Source organism: Anomaloglossus baeobatrachus, chromosome 7, assembly GCF_048569485.1.
Source record: "Anomaloglossus baeobatrachus isolate aAnoBae1 chromosome 7, aAnoBae1.hap1, whole genome shotgun sequence".
Lineage (NCBI taxonomy): Eukaryota > Metazoa > Chordata > Amphibia > Anura > Aromobatidae > Anomaloglossus > Anomaloglossus baeobatrachus.
The window spans coordinates 97,810,856-97,835,690 of record NC_134359.1 but is presented as its reverse complement, the minus strand read 5'-3'; the positions used below and the strand labels follow the sequence as shown (position 1 = coordinate 97,835,690).

Here is a 24,835-nt window from a genome sequence, read left to right as displayed (position 1 = left end):
TGCTTGGTAGAACAGTGCGGATTACAGTATAGGGATAATCAGTTAAAGTTTGAAAATTACTTTTTTTTCTAATGTTCATCAAATTTCAGGTATGTTTATAAACAAACACAAAACATGTTGGGTTAAATTCACCATTAACATAAAGTACAATGTGGCACAAAACAAATCTCAAAAGCACTGGGATATGTTGATGCATGGGTAGGTGACACTGGTCAGATGTGAAAAATGTGACTTGGTCACTAAGGCATACCTCCCAACATTTAAAGATGAGAAAGAGGGACAAAGTATGCGGCGCGCGTAGCGCGCTGCGGCAATTTTAAGCCACACCCACTAACCACACCCATTTTGCAATCTGTCACGCCCACATCCAATCCTTTTCAGCACTGATGATCACATTGTTTAAGGTTGTGTGCCCACGATTAGTATTTGCAGCATTTTGGACGTAGCGTGTTTTTGCTGTGTCCAAAACACTGCATTGTACAGTACAAGCACAGTGGAGGGATTTCTAGAAATCTCCTACCCATTGTGCTTGTTTTTTCTGCAGCAAACACTGACTTGCGGAGCGTCTTTCCAGACCGCAGCATATCAATTGTTTGCTGCAGTTGCATGCGTCCTCCGTAGGGAGAACACAGCAGGAGACCGCAGCGCACTGAACCCTGATCGTGGGCACAGACAGCTGCGTTCTCCTGTAGAGGAGACAAGCAGCCCCACAGGTCAGGACCCGCTGCCTCCAAGACACAGCGAGTCCTGATCATGGGCACAGGCAGCTGCGGTCTCCTGCGGAGGAGATGTGCAGCCCCGCAGGTCAGGACCCGCTGCCTCCAGGACACAGCGAGTCCTGATCATGGGCACAGGCAGCTGCGGTCTCCTGCGGAGGAGACGTGCAGCGCTGCAGGTCAGGACCCGCTGCCTCCAGGACACAGCGAGTCCTGATCGTGGGCACAGGCAGCTGCGGTCTCCTGCGGAGGAGACGTGCAGCCCCGCAGGTCAGGACCCGATGCCTCCAGGACACAGTGAGTCCTGATCGTGGGCACAGGCATACGCACATATACGGTACATATTTGAACACAAATTCCCTAAAATACATATAAACAGACAAATCTATACACAGTCATCTACACTAACATACACAGATATATACATCATACATATACACACATTGGAGGTAATAACATGGGGAAGCCGGCAGCAGCCGCACTCACCTACCCCGCTTGTCTCTATCCAGCTCCTCCTCGGCATGTGATCACTTGGCAACACTTTAACAGACCTAGCCACGCACAGTGCACACTGACACCGCTGTGTATGTATCACAAGGGAGGATGGGGGTTTTAGATACTAATATATATATATATATACATACACACTGTTTATATACACCCTGTATATATACAGTATATACAGCACAGGAGTGGCTGGAGGCTACAGTATATACAGCACAGGAGGGGCTGGGGCTACAGTATACACAGCACAGGAGGGGCTGGGGGCTACAGTATACACAGCACAGGAGGGGCTGGGGGCTACAGTATACACAGCACAGGAGGGGCTGGGGGCTGCAGTATATACAGCACAGGAGGGGCTGGGGGCTACAGTATATACAGCACAGGAGGGGCTGGGGGCTACAGTATATACAGCACAGGAGGGGCTGGGAGCTACAGTATATACAGCACAGGAGGGTCTTGGGGCATAGACAGTACTTGAGGGGCATACATATTAGGCCTGTTTCAGATGTCAGTGATTCTGGTACGTATGTGCTAGTTTTTATACATACCAGAATCACTGACCTATGCAGACCCATTATAATCAATGGGTCTGCACACACATCAGTGATTTTTCACTGACCATGTCTCCGTGCGGTGTACATGCGTATCCGTGATTGCCGCACAGAAACATGTCTGTTTTTTTCTGGCCTCACTGATGTCCCACAGACCACACTATGGTGTGATCCGTGAAACACGTACCAGAAAAACACAGACATTTAAAATAAAAAGCTTTTTCAACTCACCTTCTCCAGCGATGCTGAGTTCGGCAGCTGCTCTCTGCTTCTTCCTGGCCGGCTCATTATGGCATGCATATTCATTTATGCAGCCAGAGCCGACTCGGAAGTAGCTGCAGAGGTGAGAGAGCGGTGGCTGGGTGCTGAATCGCAGGACTCTTCAGCACCACAGAGAGCAGGAGCGGGGGCAGGGGAGTATATGTCCATGTGCAATCACGGAGTACGGATCACGTATCATGGATTGCACATGGACAACCACTGTGTGCCATGAATCACGAAATGAATATGCATGCCATAATGAGCCGGCCAGGAAGAAGCATTGAGCAGCTGCCGAACTCAGCATCGCTGGAGAAGGTGAGTTGAAAAAGCTTTTTATTTTAAATGTCTGTGTTTTTCTGGTACGTGTTTCACGGATCACACCATAGTGTGGTCTGTGGGACATCAGTGAGGCCAGAAAAAAACAGACATGTTTCTGTGCGGCAATCACGGATACGCATGTACACCGCACGGAGACACGGTCAGTGAAAAATCACTGATGTGTGTGCAGACCCATTGATTATAATGGGTCTGCATAGGTCAGTGATTCTGGTATGTATAAAAACTAGCACATACGTACCAGAATCACTGACATCTGAAACAGGCCTAATATGTATGCCCCTCAAGTACTGTCTATGCCCCAAGACCCTCCTGTGCTGTATATACTGTAGCTCCCAGCCCCTCCTGTGCTGTATATACTGTAGCCCCCAGCCCCTCCTGTGCTGTATATACTGTAGCCCCCAGCCCCTCCTGTGCTGTATATACTGCAGCCCCCAGCCCCTCCTGTGCTGTGTATACTGTAGCCCCCAGCCCCTCCTGTGCTGTGTATACTGTAGCCCCCAGCCCCTCCTGTACTGTGTATACTGTAGCCCCAGCCCCTCCTGTGCTGTATATACTGTAGCCTCCAGCCACTCCTGTGCTGTATATACTGTATATATACAGGGTGTATATATACAGTGTGTATGTATATATATATATATATATATATATTAGTATCTAAAACCCCCATCCTCCCTTGTGATACATACACAGCGGTGTCAGTGTGCACTGTGCGTGGCTAGGTCTGTTAAAGTGTTGCCAAGTGATCACATGCCGAGGAGGAGCTGGATAGAGACAAGCGGGGTAGGTGAGTGCGGCTGCTGCCGGCTTCCCCATGTTATTACCTCCAATGTGTGTATATGTATGATGTATATATCTGTGTATGTTAGTGTAGATGACTGTGTATAGATTTGTTTATATGTATGTTAGGGAATTTGTGTTCAAATATGTACCGTATATGTGCGTATGCCTGTGCCCACGATCAGGACTCACTGTGTCCTGGAGACAGCGGGTCCTGACCTGCGGGGCTGCACGTCTTCTCCGCAGGAGACCGCAGCTGCCTGTGCCCACGATCAGGACTCGCCATGTCTTGGAGGCAGCGGGTCCTAACCTGCGGGGCTGCTTGTCTCCTCTACATGAGAACGCAGCTGTCTGTGCCCACGATCAGGGTTCAGTGCGCTGCGGTCTCCTGCTGTGTTCTCCCTACGGAGGACGCATGCAACTGCAGCAAACAATTGATATGCTGCGGTCTGGAAAGACGCTCCGCAAGTCAGTGTTTGCTGCAGAAAAAACAAGCACAATGGGTAGGATATTTCTAGAAATCCCTCCACTGTGCTTGTACTGTACAATGCAGTGTTTTGGACACAGCAAAAACACGCTACATCCAAAATGCTGCAAATACTGATCGTGGGCACACAGCCTTAAACAATGTGATCATCAGTGCTGAAAAGGATTAGATGTGGGCGTGACAGATTGCAAAATGGGTGTGGTTAGTGGGCGTGGCTTAAAATTGCCGCGGCGAGCTACGCGCGCCGCATACTTTGTCCCTCCTTCTCATCTTTAAATGTTGGGAGGTATGGCTAAGGGGTTAAACTAAACAGTAAAAAAACCCAAAAAACCTCATATTTGATAAAAGCAGCGTCCTTAGTGTGCACGGGTATGGAGAACGTCTGGTGGGGCACAATGGTTTTGGCCGCTTGTATTTCTGGTCGCCACAGTAACCCGCACCCCGTAACCTGAGGGCCAGGGTAGTAAGCCCCCCGCTGTCAGCCACCCCGCCGTGAGCCCTGTAAAGGTAGCTGCAGTACTAGCGACGAGCAAGCGTAGTAGCGTACACGTAAACCATGATAAGGTCACGTGTTTGCGTTCCACCTACTCCCCCAATCAGGTGCAGCTGTCTTCTAGCCAATCCGTGGAAAGCAGCCGTGACCCGGAAGCGGAAGACGTGCGGTGGCGGAGCAGCGCTGAGGCCCTGGGGGCCAGCAGGGAAGATGCCAGTTGCCGTGATGGCGGAAAATCCGGTGTCCTTCCAGAGGCTTCTGGAGCAGTGTGAGGAGCAGGAGCTGGAGGTGCGTTCTCCTGATAGTGAAGGAGTCTGTTCGGCGGCCGCAGTGTGCGCTGTCAGAGGACATGTCGGCACCATGTGCTTCCACCCCTCATTGTCCTCTGTATATACTATATAGACCTGGCTATAGACAGGACTGCTGTACGAGATATCCCTCCACTGTCGTTATATAGTCCCTGACTGCTAGGAGGCGGAGCAGGCGGAGGATTGCTTGCTCTGTGCTTGTCTGTTACACTCTTCAAGGAATTCTCTATTTTAAGCGATATCATATTACAATAATAAAGGGATGTACTCAGAATGTCATGTCACCTATATACACAGGGAAGGGGACACTGTCTCTGGGGTCCCACTGTGCGGCCATCTAAATACAGAAGGGGCTGAGCCATTCAGTCTGTTAGTGATGGCTGGATAGTGAATTTCTGGTGATGAAGCTTTAACAGGTTTGACAATCGCATGATACCGGTCAGTGCATGTGATTTCCCCCAATATTCATCTGTTCTGGTGACGGCCCCCTATGGATTGTGCAATGTCTCATCTCTGCCATCCTCTTGGCCTGATTGATGTGGATGACGCCGTGACCTGCATCATCTATGTAGCTGAGCGCGCTCCGCAAAGGACATCGCTGCGTTTGCCCACAGTAGGGCAGCGCAAAGTGCGCCACCGTGGCAATTGGTGCTGCTGCACAGGCGCAAGAATTGCTTCAGTTGTGTGGTTGATGCAGGAGGTGTCACCACATCAATTAGCTGGAAGAGCGGACGCTGCAAGGAGGACGCCTATCGGACCGGACCATCATTTAAATATAGCGTGGGACCAAATCAAATGGTGTTTTTGGGTGTACATGGGGGAGTCAAGGAACAGTGTAATCATTTATGAAACACAGAACATCAGCAGGAAAAGGTCATAGCATTTGTTGAGATAATAAAAACTGGACAGGTTCCCTTTAAATTTATTTATTTTTCTTTGACTTAGAACCAACAAAAATATAGCAATAGACAAGCTTAGGTGGGCACCAAGAAAAATAACACGAGTGCACAGGATAAGGTGTATAATATATAATTAGAAGAAAAAGACAAAGCACATACATCTGCAAAAAAACACATCCAACAAGTAAACTTTTATTATGCAATTAAGAAATACTGAGCAAAGAAAATCTAATTAAAAACATGTAAAATGGCAAAGCCAAGAGATTTCAATTTTCCCATATAATAAAGATTTAAAATTAACCCCCCCCTTTAATGTTTTAATGTTCAAAACCACAGATTATTAAGAAAGTGAATCCTCCACTAATATGTTAGTCATTGAATGTTTTATGAGATAGTTCCAGAATGTATATAAACACCTAAGGCCTTGTGCGCACAATGCGTTTTTACCCGCGGTTTTGCTGCAGAAATTTCTTGAGAAATGTTTGTAACCTTTCTGCAGACATTTCCCAGCAAAACCTATGGGGAAAAAAAATAGCTGTGGGCACTGCGTTTTTTTTCTAAAGAACATTCTTTCTGCAGAATTTCTTGAGAAAATTTCTTGAGAAAATGAGCATGTCACTACTTTTCCACAGGTACCTGCGTTTTTGCCATAGATAATGGTAAAAACCGCGGGGACCAACTTGCGGAAAATCCGTGGCATAATCGTGGCATAAACGCGGGTGCGGGATTCTTTCAGGGGGTCCGTTTTTTTTTTTTCTCAAGAAAAATGCACTTTCTAGTGCGCACATAGCCTGGAGCACAGGTAAAGATGACAGGGGGGGAGCAAAGGACCCCACTCGTATCACTGGTATGGACCATCTTCTTTACGGGAGAAAAGTAAATTCTAATTCTAAAATCTAATTCTTGGGTCAGCATGTGAAAAATTGTCCAATTTTAATTTTTTTTTTTTTTTTTTTTTACCTTTTATGTTTTCACATGCAACAGTTTAAGGCCCCTTTCACACGTCAGTGATTCTGGTACGTTTGTGCTTTTTTTATACGTACCAGAATCTCTGACTTACGCAGACCCAGTAAAATCAATGGGTCTGCTCACACATCAGTGATTTTTCACTGAACGTGTCTCTGTGCAGCATACACCCGTGGCCGTGATTCTGCACGGAGACATGTCAGTTTTCGTCTGGCATCACTGATGACCCACGGACCACACTATGGTGTGATCCGTGAAACACGTACCAGAAAATCACGGACATATTAAATATTAAAAAAATTCAACTTACCTTGCCTGCGATTCGCTGTGTAGCCTCTGCTTTCGGCAGCTCTTGCCTGGCTCATGAATATTCATGAAAGCAGGAACTGCCGACCAGGAAGTAGCTGCTGAGAGCGGTGGGCGGACGCTGGAGACCCGAGGAGATCAGCACCCTGGACAGCAGCAGTGAAGGCAGGTGAGTAATGTCCATATGCAATCACGGATTGCACATGGACAACCCACGTGTGCCGTGAATCACGGAACACGGAGGGACATGTGCGTGTTTTACACGTCAGTGAAGAACGTCAGTGTTTTTAACTGACGTGTGAAACGGGCCTAAAATGTACAAAGTCAAATATAGTTTCCTACGTTAAAGGGGTTGTCCACTACTTGGACAACCCCCTTCTCAGTCTCCTTGTAAACACTTGTAAAAATAAATAAGCCTACACTCATCTCCAGTGCGGCCGCAGCTCCACTGATGTCTGAAGTCGTGTTCCCAAGACCCACATGATTGATTGCTCTCAGTGAGAGAAACCAAATTAAAATTTTGTAGTTGTGATACCTTTTAATGGCTAACTGAAAATAAAATATGATGTTATAAAGCAAGCTTTAGAGACATCTCAGGTATCTTCCTCAGGCATGGTATGACAAAATATCTGAAGAAACACAAATATATGCACAAACAGAGCAGAGCGATGCATAGTAAAAAGACATTTAAATAAATAAACACTGAGCTTGGAAAGTGAATCCTTAATTAGCTTTGATTAGTGGTGAGTTTTATTGTCCCAATATCCATGTAGGATGAGACATGGTGCCCTACCAGTGGACCAGTCGAAGCGTACACCAACGCGAAATGGCAGTCGTCCTTATGAGGAGCCTGCACTCAGCTCCTTCCTTGCCTTTTATGCTGGACTTTTTGGAATAAAAGAAACTTCACTTGGCTTATGGATTGTGCGGTCCTTTTCTTCTACGTTCTACTTGGACATTCTCAAGTCAGACACTCAGACTCGGTTCTGTTCTTTGGATGCTAGTTATGTCTGAAGGGCAGGAGGAGATGTGATCACTAATTGGCTGCAGCAATCTCATGATATAATATCATGCGAGCCCCAAAAGAGCCTGTGCTGATACCTCTGGAACGGCAAGGGAGGGGAGTATAGCTGTTATTATTTTATAAGGGCGGAGCATAGTGATTGAGAAAGTGTTGTCCAAGTAGTGGACAACCCGTTTAGTAACTAGAGAAACTATTTTATGTGAAGAACTAACCCCGACTTGTCTTTATTTAGGCCCCAGGAGGTGTTGCTACTCCACAAGTCTACAGTCAACTTTTAGTCCTGTACCTGTTGCATAATGACATGTAAGTATGTACAGGTTGCACTACATAGTTTAATACTCATCTTAGCAATTTTGAGGAGTATTTCTTTATCATTCCTTATGGGAGACCCAGACCATGGGTGTATAGCTTATGCCTCCGGAGGACACACAAAGTACTACACTAAAAAGTGTAGCTCCTCCCTCCGAGCATATACACCCCTGGATGACAGGACCAAACCAGTTTCATGCTTTGTGTTCAGGAGGTCACACACACACACATGCATCCTCTTTTGATTTTTCATTTTTTCTAAAGATTTGGAAGAAAAGCGGGTCCACTGGACTCCCGGCATGTCCCTTCTCACCCCCCCTGTGCGGCGGTGCTGTTAAGGTTGACTTCAGGGCAGGAGCCCTTCATGCCGCGCTCCTTCACCATCCCTTAGGGGCTCTGGCTTGAAGTTAGAGCCAACACGGTTCTCAGTGCCTTGCAGGAGACCGGCCTCCATCCGCAGCCCTTTTGCAGGACCCTGCTGGACGGAGCACTGAACCCCCACCCCACCCAGGGACTGGGCCCTGCGTCTCAAAGCTAAGTATAGAGACGTTATTCAGAGGGTCCTTCTGCAATGTGGGGCACTTTTATGGGGGGGACAGTGATTTACTTTAATAATGCTGCTTTTTACTGTGTTTCCGGCCGGTTCCACGGTTTTTACTGAGAACCGCGCCGATGATGCCTGATTGTCGGCCGCATGCATAACTCTAGGCCCCGGCTTCAGCCGCGGCCTAGTTTCGTTTCGTTCCCCTGCATGTCAGTCCTGCAGGGGGACACTGCAGCGCCGCCCACCGGCCGTTCTGCACAGGGGAGGACACTCCTCTCTGAGGAGATGATTCCCTCCCCTGTACATCTCCTTAGCCCTCCGATTCCCGCTCCTGGCTTAACCCCCGCCCCCCCCCCTCACTCTGGCGCCATTTTCTCAGCGTTCTTAGTACACTGGTCGGCGCTGGCTGCTCTGCAGAAGGAGTGAATATCTGGCTGGGGGTCCAGGCTTGGAATCCGGAGGGCACACATAATAGCGGTCTGGTAAGTCACAACCTCTGGTTGTGCACTTTTTATACACTCTCAGGGCATTCTGATGGAGTTAATTCTTTATTATAGAACCTCCTCCTCAGCAGCATGTCTAACACTAGGAGCAAGGCTCCAAGGCTATACGCTATATGCACTGCATGCAAGCTCATATTGCCTGAACCGAGCACAGACCCACACTGTAATGCCTGTTCTAATGTGGTGGTGCCTCAGCCTGGAGTCTCCCCAGGCTGAACCCCCGGCTTGGGTAGCATCTTTTTCCAATGCTATTTCCCAGTCCTTTGCAGACTCCATTGGACAGTTGTCTCGGACGCTGCTAAGCATGCATCAGCCCCCTTCTCAGGGTGCCTCTGCTGCTCCAGCTCGCTCTGCAGAGCTCACAGAGTCTGTTTCATCTAATCCCAGACCCCGTCCTCCTAAACGGAGACGCAGGGACTCCTCTCCTTCCTCGTCCCACGGCTCTGGCTCACGGGCCGAGTCACAGGGCGAGGAGGATGCCCTTACTGTGGGCTCAGACGCTTCGTCTATGTTCCCCATTGATACCGATGGTGATGCAGATGTTAGCGATTTGATAGCGTCCATTAACTCCGTTCTGGACCTTAACCCTCCAGTGTCAGAAGAACAGGCCTCTTTGGTAGAAAAACACCAGTTTATCTCACCTAAGAGAGCAAGGAGTACGTTTTTTAACCACTCCAGTTTTCAGGCCACTGTGACTAAACCCAGGGCCTGTCCTGACAAACGCTTTCTTAAGCGTACTTCTGATGACCGTTTCCCCTTTCCACCAGAGGTGGTCAAGGAGTGGGCTCAGTCACCAAAGGTAGATCCTCCGGTGTCTAGAATCTCAGCCCGGACAGTTGTGTCTGTGGCGGATGGCACCTCTCTTAAGGACTCCACTAACCGCCAGGTTGACCTTCTGGCCAAATCTGTATATGAAGCGGCAGGAGCTTCTTTCTCCCCGTCTTTTGCAGCAGTGTGGGCTCTTCAGGCCAGCTCTGCTTCCCTGGCGGAGATGCACTCCCTCACCCGGGACTCTATGCCGGAAATGGTGGCCTTAACTTCCCAAGCCTCGGCTTTTTCATCCTATGCCATGTCTGCCATTTTGGAGGCGTCTCAACGCACAGCGGTAGCCTCCGCTAATTCCCTCGCGATCCGCAGGATCTTGTGGCTCCTTGAGTGGAAAGCAGACGCTGCTTCCAAGAAGTTTCTAGCCGGACTCCCTTTTTCAGGTACCCGGCTGTTCGGTGAACGATTGGATGAAATCATTAAGGGGGCTATTGGCGGGAAGAGTTCTTCCTTGCCACAAACTAAGGCCAAGAAACCTGTCCTGGGCAGGAACCAGTCGAGGTTTCGGTCCTTTCGTTCCTCAAACTGGTCTTCCTCTAAGCCCTCAGCCTCCACGAGCTCGGTTAAGGATCAAAGACCCGCCTGGCCCTCGAAGCCTCGTCCCCAGAAAAACGGAGGAGCTGCTGCCACCAAGGCAGCCTCCTCTTGACTATCGGGCCGCGCCAGCAGCGTCCTTAGTCGGTGGCAGGCTCTCCCACTTTGGCGACGCGTGGTTTCAACACGTCTCCGACCAGTGGGTGCGGGATATCATCTCCCACGGCTACAGGATAGAGTTCTCTTCCAGCCCGCCAAACAGATTTTTCTTCGGCGCTCCATTGGGAGACCCAGACGATTGGGTGTATAGCTACTGCCTCCGGAGGCCACACAAAGTATTACACTAAAAAGTGTAAGGCCCCTCCCCTTCTGCATATACACCCCCCGTGGGATCACGGGCTGCTTCAGTTTTCATGCTTTGTGCGAAGGAGGTCAGACATCCACGCATAGCTCCACTGTTTTTAGTCAGCAGCAGCTGCTGACTATGTCGGTTGGAAGAAAAGTGGGCCCATATGGGGCCCCCAGCATGCTCCCTTCTCACCCCACTTTTGTCGGCGGTGTTTGTAAGGTTGAGGTACCCATTGCGGGTACGGAGGCTGGAGCCCACATGCTGTTTTCCTTCCCCATCCCCCCTCGGGGCTCTGGGTGAAGTGGGATCTTACCGGTCTCCAGGCACTGAGACCGACCTCCATCCACAGACCCGGAGAACCTGCTGGATATGGAGCTGGGTATCGTCAGGGACAGGGCCCTGCTACATTAAGATACTCTGTGTCCCCGTACACATCTCGCACACACACACCAGCATTGCTGGGAGTGCTAGTGCGCCGGGGACAACAGCGCGGAGCGCTTGTGCTATTATTCACTGCAGCTTAGCTGAGTGAATTTATGTGTTAGAAACTGCCGCGCCGGCCGCTGCGGGGTGTTTTACACTGTGGCGCGGCTGGGACTTGTGGTGCGCCGGGGACTTCCGCGCTAGCCGTGCACATAGGACGGCCGCGCTTATTACTCGAGTCCCCGGCTTTGCGGCCTAGTTTTCGCTTCGTTCCCGCCCCCAGCCCTGCCAGTCAGGGGAGGGGCGGGACGCTGTACAGAAAGTCAGCGCCGAGAGCTGGAGTCTGCTTTGCATTCTCCAGCCCCCTTCACTGGACACAGTGGGACGCCAGTTTCCCGCTCTTGTCTGGGGCACGCCCACGGCCCGCCCCTCTTCACAAGACGCCGGCAGCCATTCCTGCACGCAGTCTGGGCTGGAGAAGGGAGACAAGCTCTGGGCAACCAGTCACAGGATTCGGGCGACCACACACCCGCCTTTGTGCGGGCGGTAAGCAGCACCTGAAGTGCTGACCCCACTAATGCCATTTGTACTTTATGCCTAGATGGCTAGACTACAGCAGCAAAAAGCAAGGGTGCTAAGGAACAGGCTTTCTAGGCTGCTTGTATTGCATGTGCTGAAGTGTTCATTTGTACTTTATGCTGGTATGCTATACACTGCACTGTACGGTCGCTATTCTTGGCTATATACTCCTAGATGGCTGGACAACAGCAGCAAAAAAGCAAGGGTGCTAAGGCACAGGCTTTCTATGCTGCTAGTACTGCATGTGCTGAAGTGTTCATTTGTACTTTCTGCTTGTATGCTATACATCGCACTGTACGGTCGCTATTCTTGGCTAATGCTTCTAGATGGCTAGACAACAGCAGCAAAAAAGAAAGGGTGCCAAGGCACAGGCTTTTTATGCTGCTTGTACTGCACGTGATACTGTTCCACACGGCAGGTTCCACTGTCCCCATTGTGTGCAATGCTCCCCTGTAGCACTTGGTCAGCCGGGGTCTCTGCTAGAGGTGGCCAAAGGAACCACCTGTGAACCCTGTCCAGGGACAGGGACGGAGTTGCAGTTTTCGGCTGATAGATTGTCTGTGACTGTGACTAACATCTTAGAGACTTTGCAGTCCAGACGGACCATGGGCAATGTTGATACAATGCTCCCTCGCCGCCCTCATTTGGAACAAATCAGTGCTCCGGGGGGGTCCCATGCATCCCAGGGCGCAGGCTCTGACACGGACGACAGTCCCAGACAGTCTAAGCGAGCTCGCTGGGAGCGGCACTCTGCTTCATCACTGGTTAGGGTCCCAGCAGGACTCTCTGTATGATGAGGCAGACGTAGCTGATCAGGACTCTGATCCTGAGACCGCTCTCAATCCGGATACTCCGGATGGTGACGCCATAGTGAATGATCTCCTAGCGTCCATCAAGGGAATGTTGGATATTTCTCCCTCAGCTCCTCCGGTGGAGGAGTCAGCTTCACAGCAGGAGAAATCCCTTTTCAGTATCTCAAGCGTATTTTGAGTACTTTTCTGGCCACTCTGACTTCAGAGAAGCAATCCGGAAACACCACACTTATCCAGATAAGCGTTCTCCAATCGTATTAAGGATACACGTTATCCTTTTTTCTCCCTGACGTGGTCAAGCGCTGGACCCAGTGTCCAAAGGTGGATCCCCCAATCTCCAGGCTTGTGGCTAGATCCATAGTTGCAGTGGAAGATGGGACTTCACTTAAAGATGCCATTGACAGACAGATGGTCCTCTGGTTGAACTCTGTCTATGAAGCTATCGGCGTGTCGGTTGCTCCGGCATTCGCAGCCGTATGGGCATTCCAAGCTATTTCAGCTGGTCTTGCGCACGTGGACACTGTCACATGTACATCTGTGCCGCAGATGGCGTCCTTAACCTCGCAGTGTCTGCATTGCGACTTACGTTATTAATGCTGTCCTGCACTACGAGCCGTACGTCAGTGGCGTCCGCCGACTCCGTGGTTTTACGCAGAGCCTTGTGGTTGAGGGAATGGAAAGCAGATTCTGCTTCCAAAAAAGTGCTTAACCAGTTTGCCATTATCTGGTGACAGACTGTTTGGTGAGCGATTGGATGAAATCATTAAACAGTCCAAGGGTAAGGACTCTTCCTTACACCAGCCCAGATCAAACAACACCCAACAGAGGAAGGGACAGTCGAGGTTTCGGTCCTTCCCAGGCTCGGGCAGGTCCCAATTGTCCTCGTCCAAAAGGACTCAAAAGGCTCAGAGAGGCGCAGATTCCTGACAGGCTCAATCACGCCCAAGGAAGGCAGCCGGAGGAACCGCTACCAAGGCGGTTTCCTCATGACGTTCAGCCCTCTCTCTCCGCATCCGCGGTCGGTGGCAGACTCTCCCGCTTTGGCGACATTTAGCTGCCACAGGTCAAAGACCGGTGGGTGAGAGACATTTTGTCTCACGTGTACAGGATAGAGTTCTGTTCTCGTCCTCCGACTAGATCTTCAGAACTTCCTCACCTCCCGACCGAGCCGATGCTCTTCTGCAGGCAGAAGGAGTGGTAATCCCTGTTCCTCCTCAGGAACAAGATACGGTTTTTACTCCAATCTGGTTGTGGTACCAAAAGACGACGGCTTTTTCCGTTCCGTTTTGGACCTAAACCTGCTCAACAAGCACGTGAAAACCAGGCGGTTCCGGATGGAATCCCTCCACTCCGTCATTGCCTCAATGTCTCAAGGAGATTTCCTAGCGTCAATAGACATCAGGATGCTTATCTCCACGTGCCGATTGCTCCAGAGCACCGGTGTTGGCTACGTTTCGTTATTGAAGACGAGCATCTTCAGTTCGTAGCCCTGCCCTTCGGTCTGGCGACAGCCCCACGGCTTTTCACAAGTTCATGGCAGCAGTGGGAGTAGCCCTGCACTCTCAGGGTCACTCTGTGATCCCTTACTTGGACGATCTACTTGTCAAGGCACCCTCTCAAGAGGCATGCCAACACAGCCTGAACGTGGCGCTGAGACTCTCCAGAGTTTCGGGTGGATTATAAACTTTTCAAAGTTAAATCTGACACCGACCCAATCGCTGACATATCTTGGCATGGAGCTTCACACTCTCTCAGCGATAGTGCAGCTCCCGCTGAACATACAGCGTTCACTACAGACGGGGGTGCAGTCTCTCCTTCAAGGCCAGTCACACCCCTTAAGACGCCTCATGCAGAGGCAGTCCCTTTCGCGCAGTTTCATCTGCGTCCACTTCTATAGGACATTCTTCGCCAATGGGAGGGGAAGTCGACGTCCCTAGACAGGAACGTACCCCTTTCTCAGACGGGCAAGGACTCTCTTCAGAGGAGTCCACCCTTCAGATCAATGTTCTGGAAATCTGGGCAGGGTATCTTGTCCTGCAAACCTTCCAGCAGAGGCTGGAAGGCAAACAGATCCGAATTCAGTCGAACAACTTCGCAGCGGTGGCATACATCAACCACCAAGGCGGAACACGCAGTCGGCAAGCCTCCCAGGAAGTCCGGCGGATTCTGATGTGGGTGGAAGACAGAGCATACACCATATCCGCAGTTCACATCCCGGGCGTAGAAAACTGGGAAGCAGGCTTCCTCAGTCGCCAGGGCATGGACGCAGGGGAATGGTCTCTGCACCCGGACGGGTTTCAAGAAATCTGTAGCCGCTGGGGGAGGCCGGACGTCGACCTACTGGCGTCTCGGCACAACAACAAGGGCCCGATTTTCATGGCGCGGTCTCACGATCAAAGAGCTCTGGCGGCAGGCGCCTTAGTTCAGGATTGGTCGCAGTTCCAGCTACCCTATGTGTTTCCCCCTCTGGCACTGTTGCCCAGAGGGCTACGCAAGATCAGCTCCGATTGCCGCCGCGCCATCCTCGTCGCCCCAGACTGGCCGAGGAGGCCGTGGTACCTGCATCTGTGGCATCTCACGGTCGGCCGACCGTGGGCACTACCAGACCGGCCAGACTTACTGTCCCAAGGGCCGTTTTTTCCATCTGAATTCTACAGCCCTGAACCTGACTGTGTGGCCATTGAGTCCTGGATCCTAGCGTCTTCAGGATTATCTCAAGACGTCATTGTCACCATGAGACGGGCTAGGAAGCCGACGTCTGCCAAGATCTACCACAAGACGTGGAAGATATTCTTATCTTAGTGCTCTGCTCAGGGAGTGTCTCCCTGGACATTTGCATTGCCTACTTTTCCTTCCTTCCTGCAATCTGGTTTGGGAAAAGGTCTGTCGCTCGGCTCCCTTAACGGACGAGTCCCAGCGCTGTCTGTATTCTTTCAGAAGCGCATAGTACGACTTCCTCAGGTACGCACGTTCCTGCAGGGGGTTTGTCACATTGTCCCTCCGTACAAGAGGCCGTTAGACCCATGGGATCTGAACAGGGTACTAATTGCTCTCCAGGAGCCGCCCTTTGAGCCTCTGAGGGATGTTTCACTTTCTCGACTTTCACAGAAAGTGGCCTTTTTGGTAGCGGTCACGTCTCTTCAGAGAGTGTCCGAGCTAGCAGCGCGGTCATCCAAAGCTCCCTTCCTGGTGTTTCACCAAGACAAGGTAGTGCTGCGCCTGATTCCGGGGTTTCTCCCTAAGGTGGTATCCCCCTTTTCATCTCAGTCAGGCTATCTCCTTACCTTCCTTTTGTCCTCATCCAGTTCATCGATATGAATTGGATTTGCATTTGTTGGATCTGATGAGAGCGCTCAGAATCTACATTTCCCGCACGGCGCCCCTGCGCCGCTCGGATGCACTCTTTGTACTTGTCGCTGGTCAGCGCAAAGGGTCGCAGGCTTCCAAATCCACCCTGGCTCGATGGATCAAGGAACCAATTCTTGAAGCCTACCGTTCTGCTGGGCTTCCGGTTCCATCAGGGCTGAAGGCCCATCCTACCAGAGCCGTGGGTGCGTCCTGGACATTATGGCACCAGGCTACGGCTCAGCAGGTGTGCCAGGCGGCTACCTGGGCGAGTCTACACACCTTCACCAAGCGTTATCAGGTGCATGCCTACGCTTAGGCGGATGCCAGCCTAAGTAGAAGAGTCCTGCAGGCGGCGGTTGCCTCCATGTAGGGAAGGTCTGTTTTTACAGTCCAAACTTGAGGTATTAATTTACCCACCCAGGGACTGCTTTTGGACGTCCCAATCGTCTGGGTCTCCCAATGGAGCGCCGAAGAAGAAGGGAATTTTGTTACTTACCGTAAATTCCTTTTCTTCTAGCTCCAATTGGGAGACCCAGCACCCGCCCCTGTTCCTTCGGGATTTTTGGTTGTTCGGGTACACATGTTGTTCATGTTGCATGGTTTCAGTTCTCCGATGTTCCTTCGGATTGAATTGTTTAACCAATTATTGGCTTTCCTCCTTCTTGCTTTTGCACTAAAACTGAAGCAGCCCGTGATCCCACGGGGGGTGTATATGCAGAAGGGGAGGGGCCTTACACTTTTTAGTGTAATACTTTGTGTGGCCTCCGGAGGCAGTAGCTATACACCCAATCGTCTGGGTCTCCCAATTGGAGCTAGAAGAAAAGGAATTTACGGTAAGTAACAAAATTCCCTTCTTTCTGTCCACTCCCCCCTGCAACAGGACCGCCGCCTTCTCACAGGCCGTGGCATCCTTGCAGGCCAGCGGAGTGATTGTACCGGTTCCCGCTCGGGAACAGTTCAGAGGTTCTACTCAAACCTCTTCCTAGTCCCCAAGAAGGACGGTTCCTTCCGGCCCATCCTGGATCTCAAGCTTCTCAACAAGCATATTCAGGTGCGGCACTTTCGCATGGAGTCTCTGCGATCAGTCATTGCCTCAATGACCCAGGGAGACTTTTTTGCATCCATCGACATCAAAGATGCCTATTTGCATGTGCCGATTGCAGCTTCACACCACCGTTGGCTCCGGTTTGCAGTCGGGGAGGAACACTTCCAATTCGTGGCTCTCCCTTTCGGCCTTGCCACGGCTCCTCGAGTTTTCACCAAGGTCATGGCAGCAGTGGTTGCGGTTCTGCACCTCCAGGGGTTGGCAGTGATCCCTTACCTGGACGACCTTCTAGTCAAGGCGTCCTCGAGTGCAGAATGTCAGCGGAGTGTCTCTCTCACTCTTGCCACGCTTGTCCAATTCGGGTGGCTTGTCAATCTGCCAAAGTCCACTCTGACCCCGACCCAGAAACTCGCGTACCTGGGGATGCAATTCGAGACTCTGCCGGCACTGGTCAAGCTGCCCTTAGTCAAACAGCAGTCCCTTCAGGGGGCAGTGCGCTCTCTGTTGCGGCCCCGCCGTCATTCCATCAGGCACCTCATGCAGGTGCTGGGTCAGATGGTGGCATCAATGGAAGCGGTTCCCTTTGCCCAGTTCCACCTGCGTCCCCTGCAGCTGGACATTCTCCGCTGTTGGGACAAGCGGACTTCTTCCTTGCACAGGCTGGTGGCTCTGTTGCCACAGACCAGGAGCTCTCTTCAGTGGTGGCTTCGGCCCCTCTCTCTGTCTCAGGGACGCTCCTTCCTGACCCCGTCCTGGGTGATTCTCACCACGGATGCCAGTCTATCCGGCTGGGGAGCAGTATTTCTCCACCACCGAGCACAGGGCACTTGGACTCCGACCGAATCAGCCCTCTCGATCAATGTGCTGGAAATAAGGGCTGTGCTCCTAGTTCTCGAAGCCTTTCACCCCCTCTTGGCGGGCAAGAACATTCGAGTCCAGTCACACAACGCGACAGCGGTTGCCTACATCACTCACCAGGGCGGGACTCGCAGCCGCCTGGCAATGTTGGAGGTCCAACGTATCCTTCAGTGGACGGAGGACTCCAAGTCCACCATATCCGCAGTCCACATCCCAGGCGTAAAAAACTGGGAGGCAGATTATCTCAGCCGTCAATCCGTGGACAGCGGCGAGTGGGCCCTGCATCCGACGGTGTTTCGGTCAATCTGCCGCAAGTGGGGCACTCCCGAAGTCGATCTCATGGCTTCCCGGCACAACAACAAGGTCCCGGTGTACGTGGCTCGTTCCCACGATCCTCAGGCCTTGGCAGCGGACGCGCTGGTTCAAGATTGGTCCCAGTTCCGTCTAGCCTACGTGTTTCCTCCCCTAGCGCTCTTGCCCAGAGTACTGCGCAAGATCAGGATGGAGGGTCGCCGGGTCATAATCATTGCTCCAGACTGGCCCAGACGAGCGTGGTACCCAGACCTGCTCCGTCTGTCCGTAGAAGTGCCGTGGCGTCTCCCAGACCGCCCAGACCTTCTCTCACAAGGTCCGTTTTTCCGCCAGAATTCTGCGGCCCTCAGATTGACGGCGTGGCTCTTGAGTCCTGGATCCTGACGGCTTCAGGCATTCCTTCCGAGGTCATCTCTACTATGACTCAGGCCCGGAAGTCTTCTTCGGCCAACATTTACCACAGGACCTGGAGAATTTTCCTGTCCTGGTGTCGGTCGTCCGGCCATGCTCCTTGGCCTTTTTCCTTGCCGACCGTCCTGTCCTTTCTACAGTCTGGTCTGCAGCTAGGACTTTCAATTCCCTCAAGGGACAGGTCTCGGCTCTGTCGGTGTTGTTCCAGCGGCGTATCGCTAGGCTGGCTCAGGTGCGCACCTGCATGCAGGGCGCATCTCACATCATTCCTCCTTATCGGAGGCCCTTGGATCCCTGGGACCTTAATTTGGTCCTCACGGCCTTACAGAAACCCCCCTTCGACCCTCTTAGGGAGGTTCCCTTGTTTCGCCTTTCCCAGAAAGTAGTTTTTCTGGTGGCCATAACCTCTCTCAGAAGAGTCTCTGATTTGGCTGCGCTCTCTTCAGAGTCACCCTTTTTGGTGTTTCACCAGGACAAGGTGGTTCTCCGTCCGACGCCGGATTTTCTACCTAAGGTGGTGTCTCCTTTCCACCTTAACCAGGACATTTCATTGCCTTCTCTTTGTCCGGCCCCTGTGCATCGCTTTGAGAAAGCGTTACATACTTTAGATTTGGTGCGGGCGCTCCGGATCTATGTGTCACGCACCGCTGCTCTTAGGCGGTGCACTTCTCTTTTTGTGCTGACCGCTGGTCAGCGCAAGGGGCTCTCGGCTTCCAAACCGACCCTAGCTCGTTGGATTAGGTCGGCCATTTCCGATGCCTACCAATGTGCTCAGGTGCCTCCCCCGCCGGGGATTAAAGCGCACTCGACCAGAGCTGTCGGTGCCTCTTGGGCTTTCAGGCACCAGGCTACGGCTCAGCAGGTCTGTCAGGCTGCCACTTGGTCCAGTCTGCATACCTTTTCGAAGCACTACCAAGTGCATGCTCATGCTTCGGCAGATGCGAGCTTGGGCAGACGCATCCTTCAGGCGGCTGTCTCCCATTTGTGAAGTTAGGTTTTGCCTACTTCTCAGTTATCTGTTTTTTCCCACCCATGGACTGCTTTGGGACGTCCCATGGTCTGGGTCTCCCATAAGGAACGATAAAGAAAAAGAGAATTTTGTTTACTTACCGTAAATTCTTTTTCTTATAGTTCCGACATGGGAGACCCAGCACCCTCCCTGTTGCCTGTTGGCAGGTCTTGTTCCGTGTGTTTTTCACCGGCTGTTGTTGTAGACAGAGGTTCCGGTTAGTTCCGGGTATTACTCTATTTCTACTAATGGGTGGATGTCCTCCTTCAGCTTTTGCACTAAACTGGTTTGGTCCTGTCATCCAGGGGTGTATATGCTCGGAGGGAGGAGCTACACTTTTTAGTGTAGTACTTTGTGTGTCCTCCGGAGGCATAAGCTATACACCCATGGTCTGGGTCTCCCATGTCGGAACTATAAGAAAAAGAATTTACGGTAAGTAAACAAAATTCTCTTTTTTAGCCAAGAAGTCTGTAAATTATAATAACTCAAATTTGTAGTACTTCGGTTACATAATGTTAGGATATTGCTATTTATGCAGGAAAATGTGTTTCCAAGAATGACTGGTGAGATGGTGAAAGCTCAGGACAAGACTGTTCTGCAATAACAGGCCATGAATGTTTTCTTGTTCTTATAGGGAATGTTGACTACATGGCAACACATTACTAATAGCCCCATAGTATAAAATAAACTCTATACTTGGCTCCTTGACGCCATCATTTCTCTAATATTGGCCTTTTGTCCCTCGTCCAAAACCCTGAGATAATGTCACTTGGCCCCCGATTGGATGCAGCTTTCACTATTCTGGCTGATTGGCTGCAGTGGTCAAGTGACATTTTTATATTTTTAGATAGAAAGAAACTGGCTGGGGACGGAGAGCTGAGATTCGATCAATGGCGCTTGTGCTGGAGCCAAGTATACAGGTGTCTTATGTTGGGGCTTTTTTTTTTTTCCTTTAAGGCTGCACCTTGGGGCTCTTAAGAAAGGCTTGTCCATCAGATGGCAATACCTTTAAATTAATATTCTCTAGCCACCAACTTCCACATCCGAGAGGAGCAGTGTCAGTGATGTTACGACCCGTCTACCTGCTGAGACTTGTGCATGCATCCCGGCGGTTATGTAGGGCCGTAATGTCATTGGCTTCACTTCATAATAACCCTGCAGATATGGTTTATACACTGAAGCACATGCAAGCAGTGGCTATCCCTGACCCTTGCACTGATGACACTGCTGATCACAGGATAAGTCCTCAGTCCACTTGTCTTTTATACAGATGAGTCTAATCCTATAAAACATTGGATTGCACTCGCACCAGTGTTAAACAGTGGAGCAGTGTCCATTTGCTTTATTTATTTTTTTTTCTCGTGTTATCGGCATGAGAAAAGAATCTCAACATGCTGCGATTGTCAACGAGCCTCGCTTCACACGCACCCATACAAGTCTATGGGTGCGTGTGAAACATCACACTGTACTGATGTAATCTGAGTGCAGAGCGATATACCCAGACAAGGAGGGGAGGAAGAGGTTACTCTCTCCCTCTTCTCACCTGTGATCGGATCGCAGTTGCTTGACACTCGGCTCATGCTCGAAGTGGAGTCTGAACTGAGGGTTATTAGCATTTCTCATCCGATGATCTACATCGGAAGTAACACACAACAATCTCAGAAGATTGTTGGGGGCAATGTTTTGTCAATGTCCAAATCTTCAGGTCCCGGATTTGTTCTGGTTTTACTATTTGTTGTACTCAGGGTATGCAGAAAGAGAATTAATTCTATATAACATCAGAGCCCCAAATGTTATACTCAAGAAAAATGGAATAGCACAATTAGTCCGGCCAGTACTTTGCTGGAACGCTCGATCCTGATAATCTGCCCACATAAACATGCCAGTCACCTCCTGAGCGATCAAAGTGCTATATCGGCAGCACATCGCCCGATGCAAACTGAGGATGTGCTGCCGATAATAAATACTGACACTGGGAAAAGAACAATTGTGTTAATGATCTTCTATTCCCATACTTTCTTTTCAGCTCATGTAAACAATGTGGAAAACAAAGGAGTCACTCAATGTGCAGATTTTTTTTTTTTTTCCTCCTCATTGCTTCCTATTGCTGAAAGAAAGGGAATCTGTCACCAGGTTTTTGCCACCTAATCAGAGAGCAGCATAATGTAGAGATAGAGATTCTGAATCCAGCGATGTCACTTAGGCTGCTTTCACATCAGCGTTTTTTTTTCCCTGTAGACAAAAAAAAAACGCAAATCGCATATGACCGGATCCTGTGGATTGTACGTGCAACACATGCAACCGCAATTATTTTACTGGATCCTTCTACTTTTTATGGCTGCTGCGATGGATGCAGTGGGACACAGAATTTATCGGCCGCCATTGGAGTCAGCTGATTGGGAGTCTGCTGACTCCTGATCTCAGAGCCCGCACACGCTGCGATGGATGCAGGTTAACAGCAGTCACTGGCTGCTGCCTATCACGTGTGACCATGTGTCGGCTGTGTGGTCAGGAGTTCAGATCAGCAGACTCCAGTATCGGCTGATTACTTGTTCTGTGTCCTGCTGCATCCATCGTAGAGTGTGCGGGCTGTGAAGTCAGCTGAGTTTGGCCGGCACCGGAGTCAGTTGATCTGAACTCCTGACCTCACAGCCAGCAGAACAAGTAATCAGATCAGCTGACTCCACTGTTGGCCGATTACTTGTTTTGTTTCCCCCTTCATCCATCACAGCGTGTGTGGGCTGGAGTTCAACAGAGTTCAGATCAGCTGACTCCAGTGGCGGCCGAACTCAGCTGACCTCACAGCCCACACACGCTGCGATTGATGCAGGGGGACACAGAACAAGTAATCGGCCGACACTGGAGTCAGCTGATCTGATTACTTGTTCTGCTGGTGGTGTGGTCAGGAGTAGGGATGAGTGAGCCGTAAAATGCACGATGAAAAAAAGAAACCCAAACATCTAACCCTGGGGTTAGGGGTAAAAAAAAATGACGTAGGGTTCGCCATATTTTTGTATTCTAGCCATGTACAGCAGGCAGGTACGGGCTACCCCCAACCGCCAGCTGCCTATTTATACTTGGCTGGGAGCCAAAAATATAGGGAAGCCCTTTTTTAATTATTTCATGTGGCGGTGGCATGTTATTTCTTCTTTAGCGCAGTCCAATATTTCACATGCACCCATAGACTTGTATGTGATGCGAGACTTGCTGCCAAATGCAGTATGCTGTGATTTATTTTTTCAGACTGATGTGGCATGAGAAAAAAATAGTGGATGGACACTGCTCCAAAGTTTTCCACTGGTGTGAGTCCAATGTTTTATTAGATTGTACTTGTCTGTTAAAAAACGCAAGTGGAGCCGAGGCCTAAAGAGTAAAAATCCATTTACTAGTATCGATGACGCATGTAGAGACCATATTAAAACCTCTGGATGTGTTTTGTTTTTTTATATATAAATATATTCTTGAGTACATAATTTCTCAATACCAATTATTCTAGAGGCTTCAACAGGTCCACAAATTTTTTTTTGAAGCTCTCATACTTCTCATTGCTGAGCTTTTGCTGCAGTTGAATCCACCCTCTAAGTCCATCCTCTAAGAGTTACATACCGTATCTTTATGATAAGACCGTTTCTTTGTCGCTCCATTGGGAGACCCAGACAATTGGGTGTATAGCTTCTGCCTCCGGAGGCCACACAAAGTATTACACTTTAAAAAGTGTAAAGCCCCTCCCCTTCTGCCTATACACCCCCCATGCCTCACGGACTCCTCAGTTTTTATGCTTTGTGCGAAGGAGGCACACATGCACGCATAGCTCCACATCTTAGTCAGCAGCAGCTGCTGACTAGGTCGGATGGAAGAAAAGAGGACCCATAACAGGGTCCCCAGCATGCTCCCTTCTCACCCCACTCTGGTCGGCGGTGCGGTTAAGGTTGAGGTACCCATTGCGGGTACACAGGCAGGAGCCACATGCTGTTTTCCTTCCCCATCCCTTAAGGGCTCTGGGTGAAGTGGGATCCTAATCGGCCTCCAGGCACTGAGGCAGTGCTCCCTCCGCAGCCCCTGGGGAATCTGCTGGACAGGAGCCGGGTATCATCAGGGACAAGGCCCTGCTACTGTGAGGTACTCTGTGTCCCCCTGGGGGACCGCGCATGAAGCGCTTGTGCCATACACACCGCAGCGCTGCTGGGTGTGTTAGTGCGCCGGGGACTACCGCGCCGGCCGCGCTTATAACTTTAGTCCCCGGCTTTTGCGGCCTAGTATCGCTTACTCCCGCCCCCAGGCCTGCCAGTCAGGGGAAGGGCGGGACGCTGCACAGGACGTCAGCTCTGAGGGCTGGAGCATACTGTGTATCCTCCTCCCCCCTCATACAGCACAGTGGGGCATCAGATTCCCGCACTTTCTGGGGCACGCCCACGGCCCCCTCCTCCCCACAGAACGCCGACAGCCATTCCTGTCAGCAACTCTGACGCTAGAGAGGAGAGACAACTTGGCTCTGGGAGGCCCAGGCAAGGGAATCTGGTGATCACACAACCGCTTTCAGCGGTCGGTAAGCAGCACCTGGGTGCTGGCCCCACTGAGTGCCGAAGTGTATATATATATATATATATTAGTTATATGCTGTACATTTACACTGTACGGTCGCACTGTTGATTTTTGGCTATATACCCTCCTGCATTGTACTCAGAGGAGACAACAGCATGTCGTCCGCAAAAAGCAAGGGTGCCAAAGCACAGGCTTACTTTGCAACCTGTACTTCATGTGCGGCTATACTACCGGCAGGTTCCACCGATCCTCATTGTGTGCAATGCTCGGCCCCTGTGGCACTTACTCAGCCGCAGCCGCTGTCACTGGTGGCCCAAGGGGAACCACCTGTTACCACTGTCCAGGTGACAGGGACAGAGTTTGCAGTATTTGCTGACAAACTGTCTGAGAGTATGGATAAATGGTCTGCTAAGATACTAGAAGCCTTGAAGTCCAGGCCGGTAACTCAGGCCCCGGGCACTGTTGTTTCATTGACCCCAGGCCCCCCTCAGTTAGAGCAGCAAAATGCTCCTGGGGTGACTTATAGGTCCCAAAATGAGGTCTCTGACATGGACCGCAGTCCCAGACCACCTAAGCGGGCTCGCTGGGAAATTCCCTCGACTTCATCACACTGCTCAGGGTCTCAGCAAGAGGACTCTCTAGAGGATGAAGCGGAGGTGGCAGGTCAGGATTCTGATCCTGAAGCCGCTCTCAACCTAGATACGCCAGAGGGAGACGCCATAGTGAATGACCTTATAGCGTCCATCAATCAGGTGTTGGAGCTTTCTCCCCCAGCGCCTCCAATTGAGGAGTCAGCTTCTC

The 24,835-nt window shown here is 50.7% G+C and overlaps 1 protein-coding gene across 1 annotated transcript in view; it reads left to right on the top strand.

Moving 5' to 3' along the window:
* Positions 1–4,253: 4,253 nt before the first annotated feature.
* Positions 4,254–24,835, top strand: part of COPS8 (COP9 signalosome subunit 8) — a 43,726-nt gene continuing 23,144 nt past the window's right edge. The window contains exons 1-2 of the mRNA XM_075318943.1: positions 4,254–4,416; positions 7,864–7,934. Of these exons, the coding sequence (XP_075175058.1) occupies positions 4,339–4,416; positions 7,864–7,934 (149 nt within the window). The 5' untranslated portion in view covers positions 4,254–4,338. The remainder of the gene's footprint in view (positions 4,417–7,863; positions 7,935–24,835) is intronic.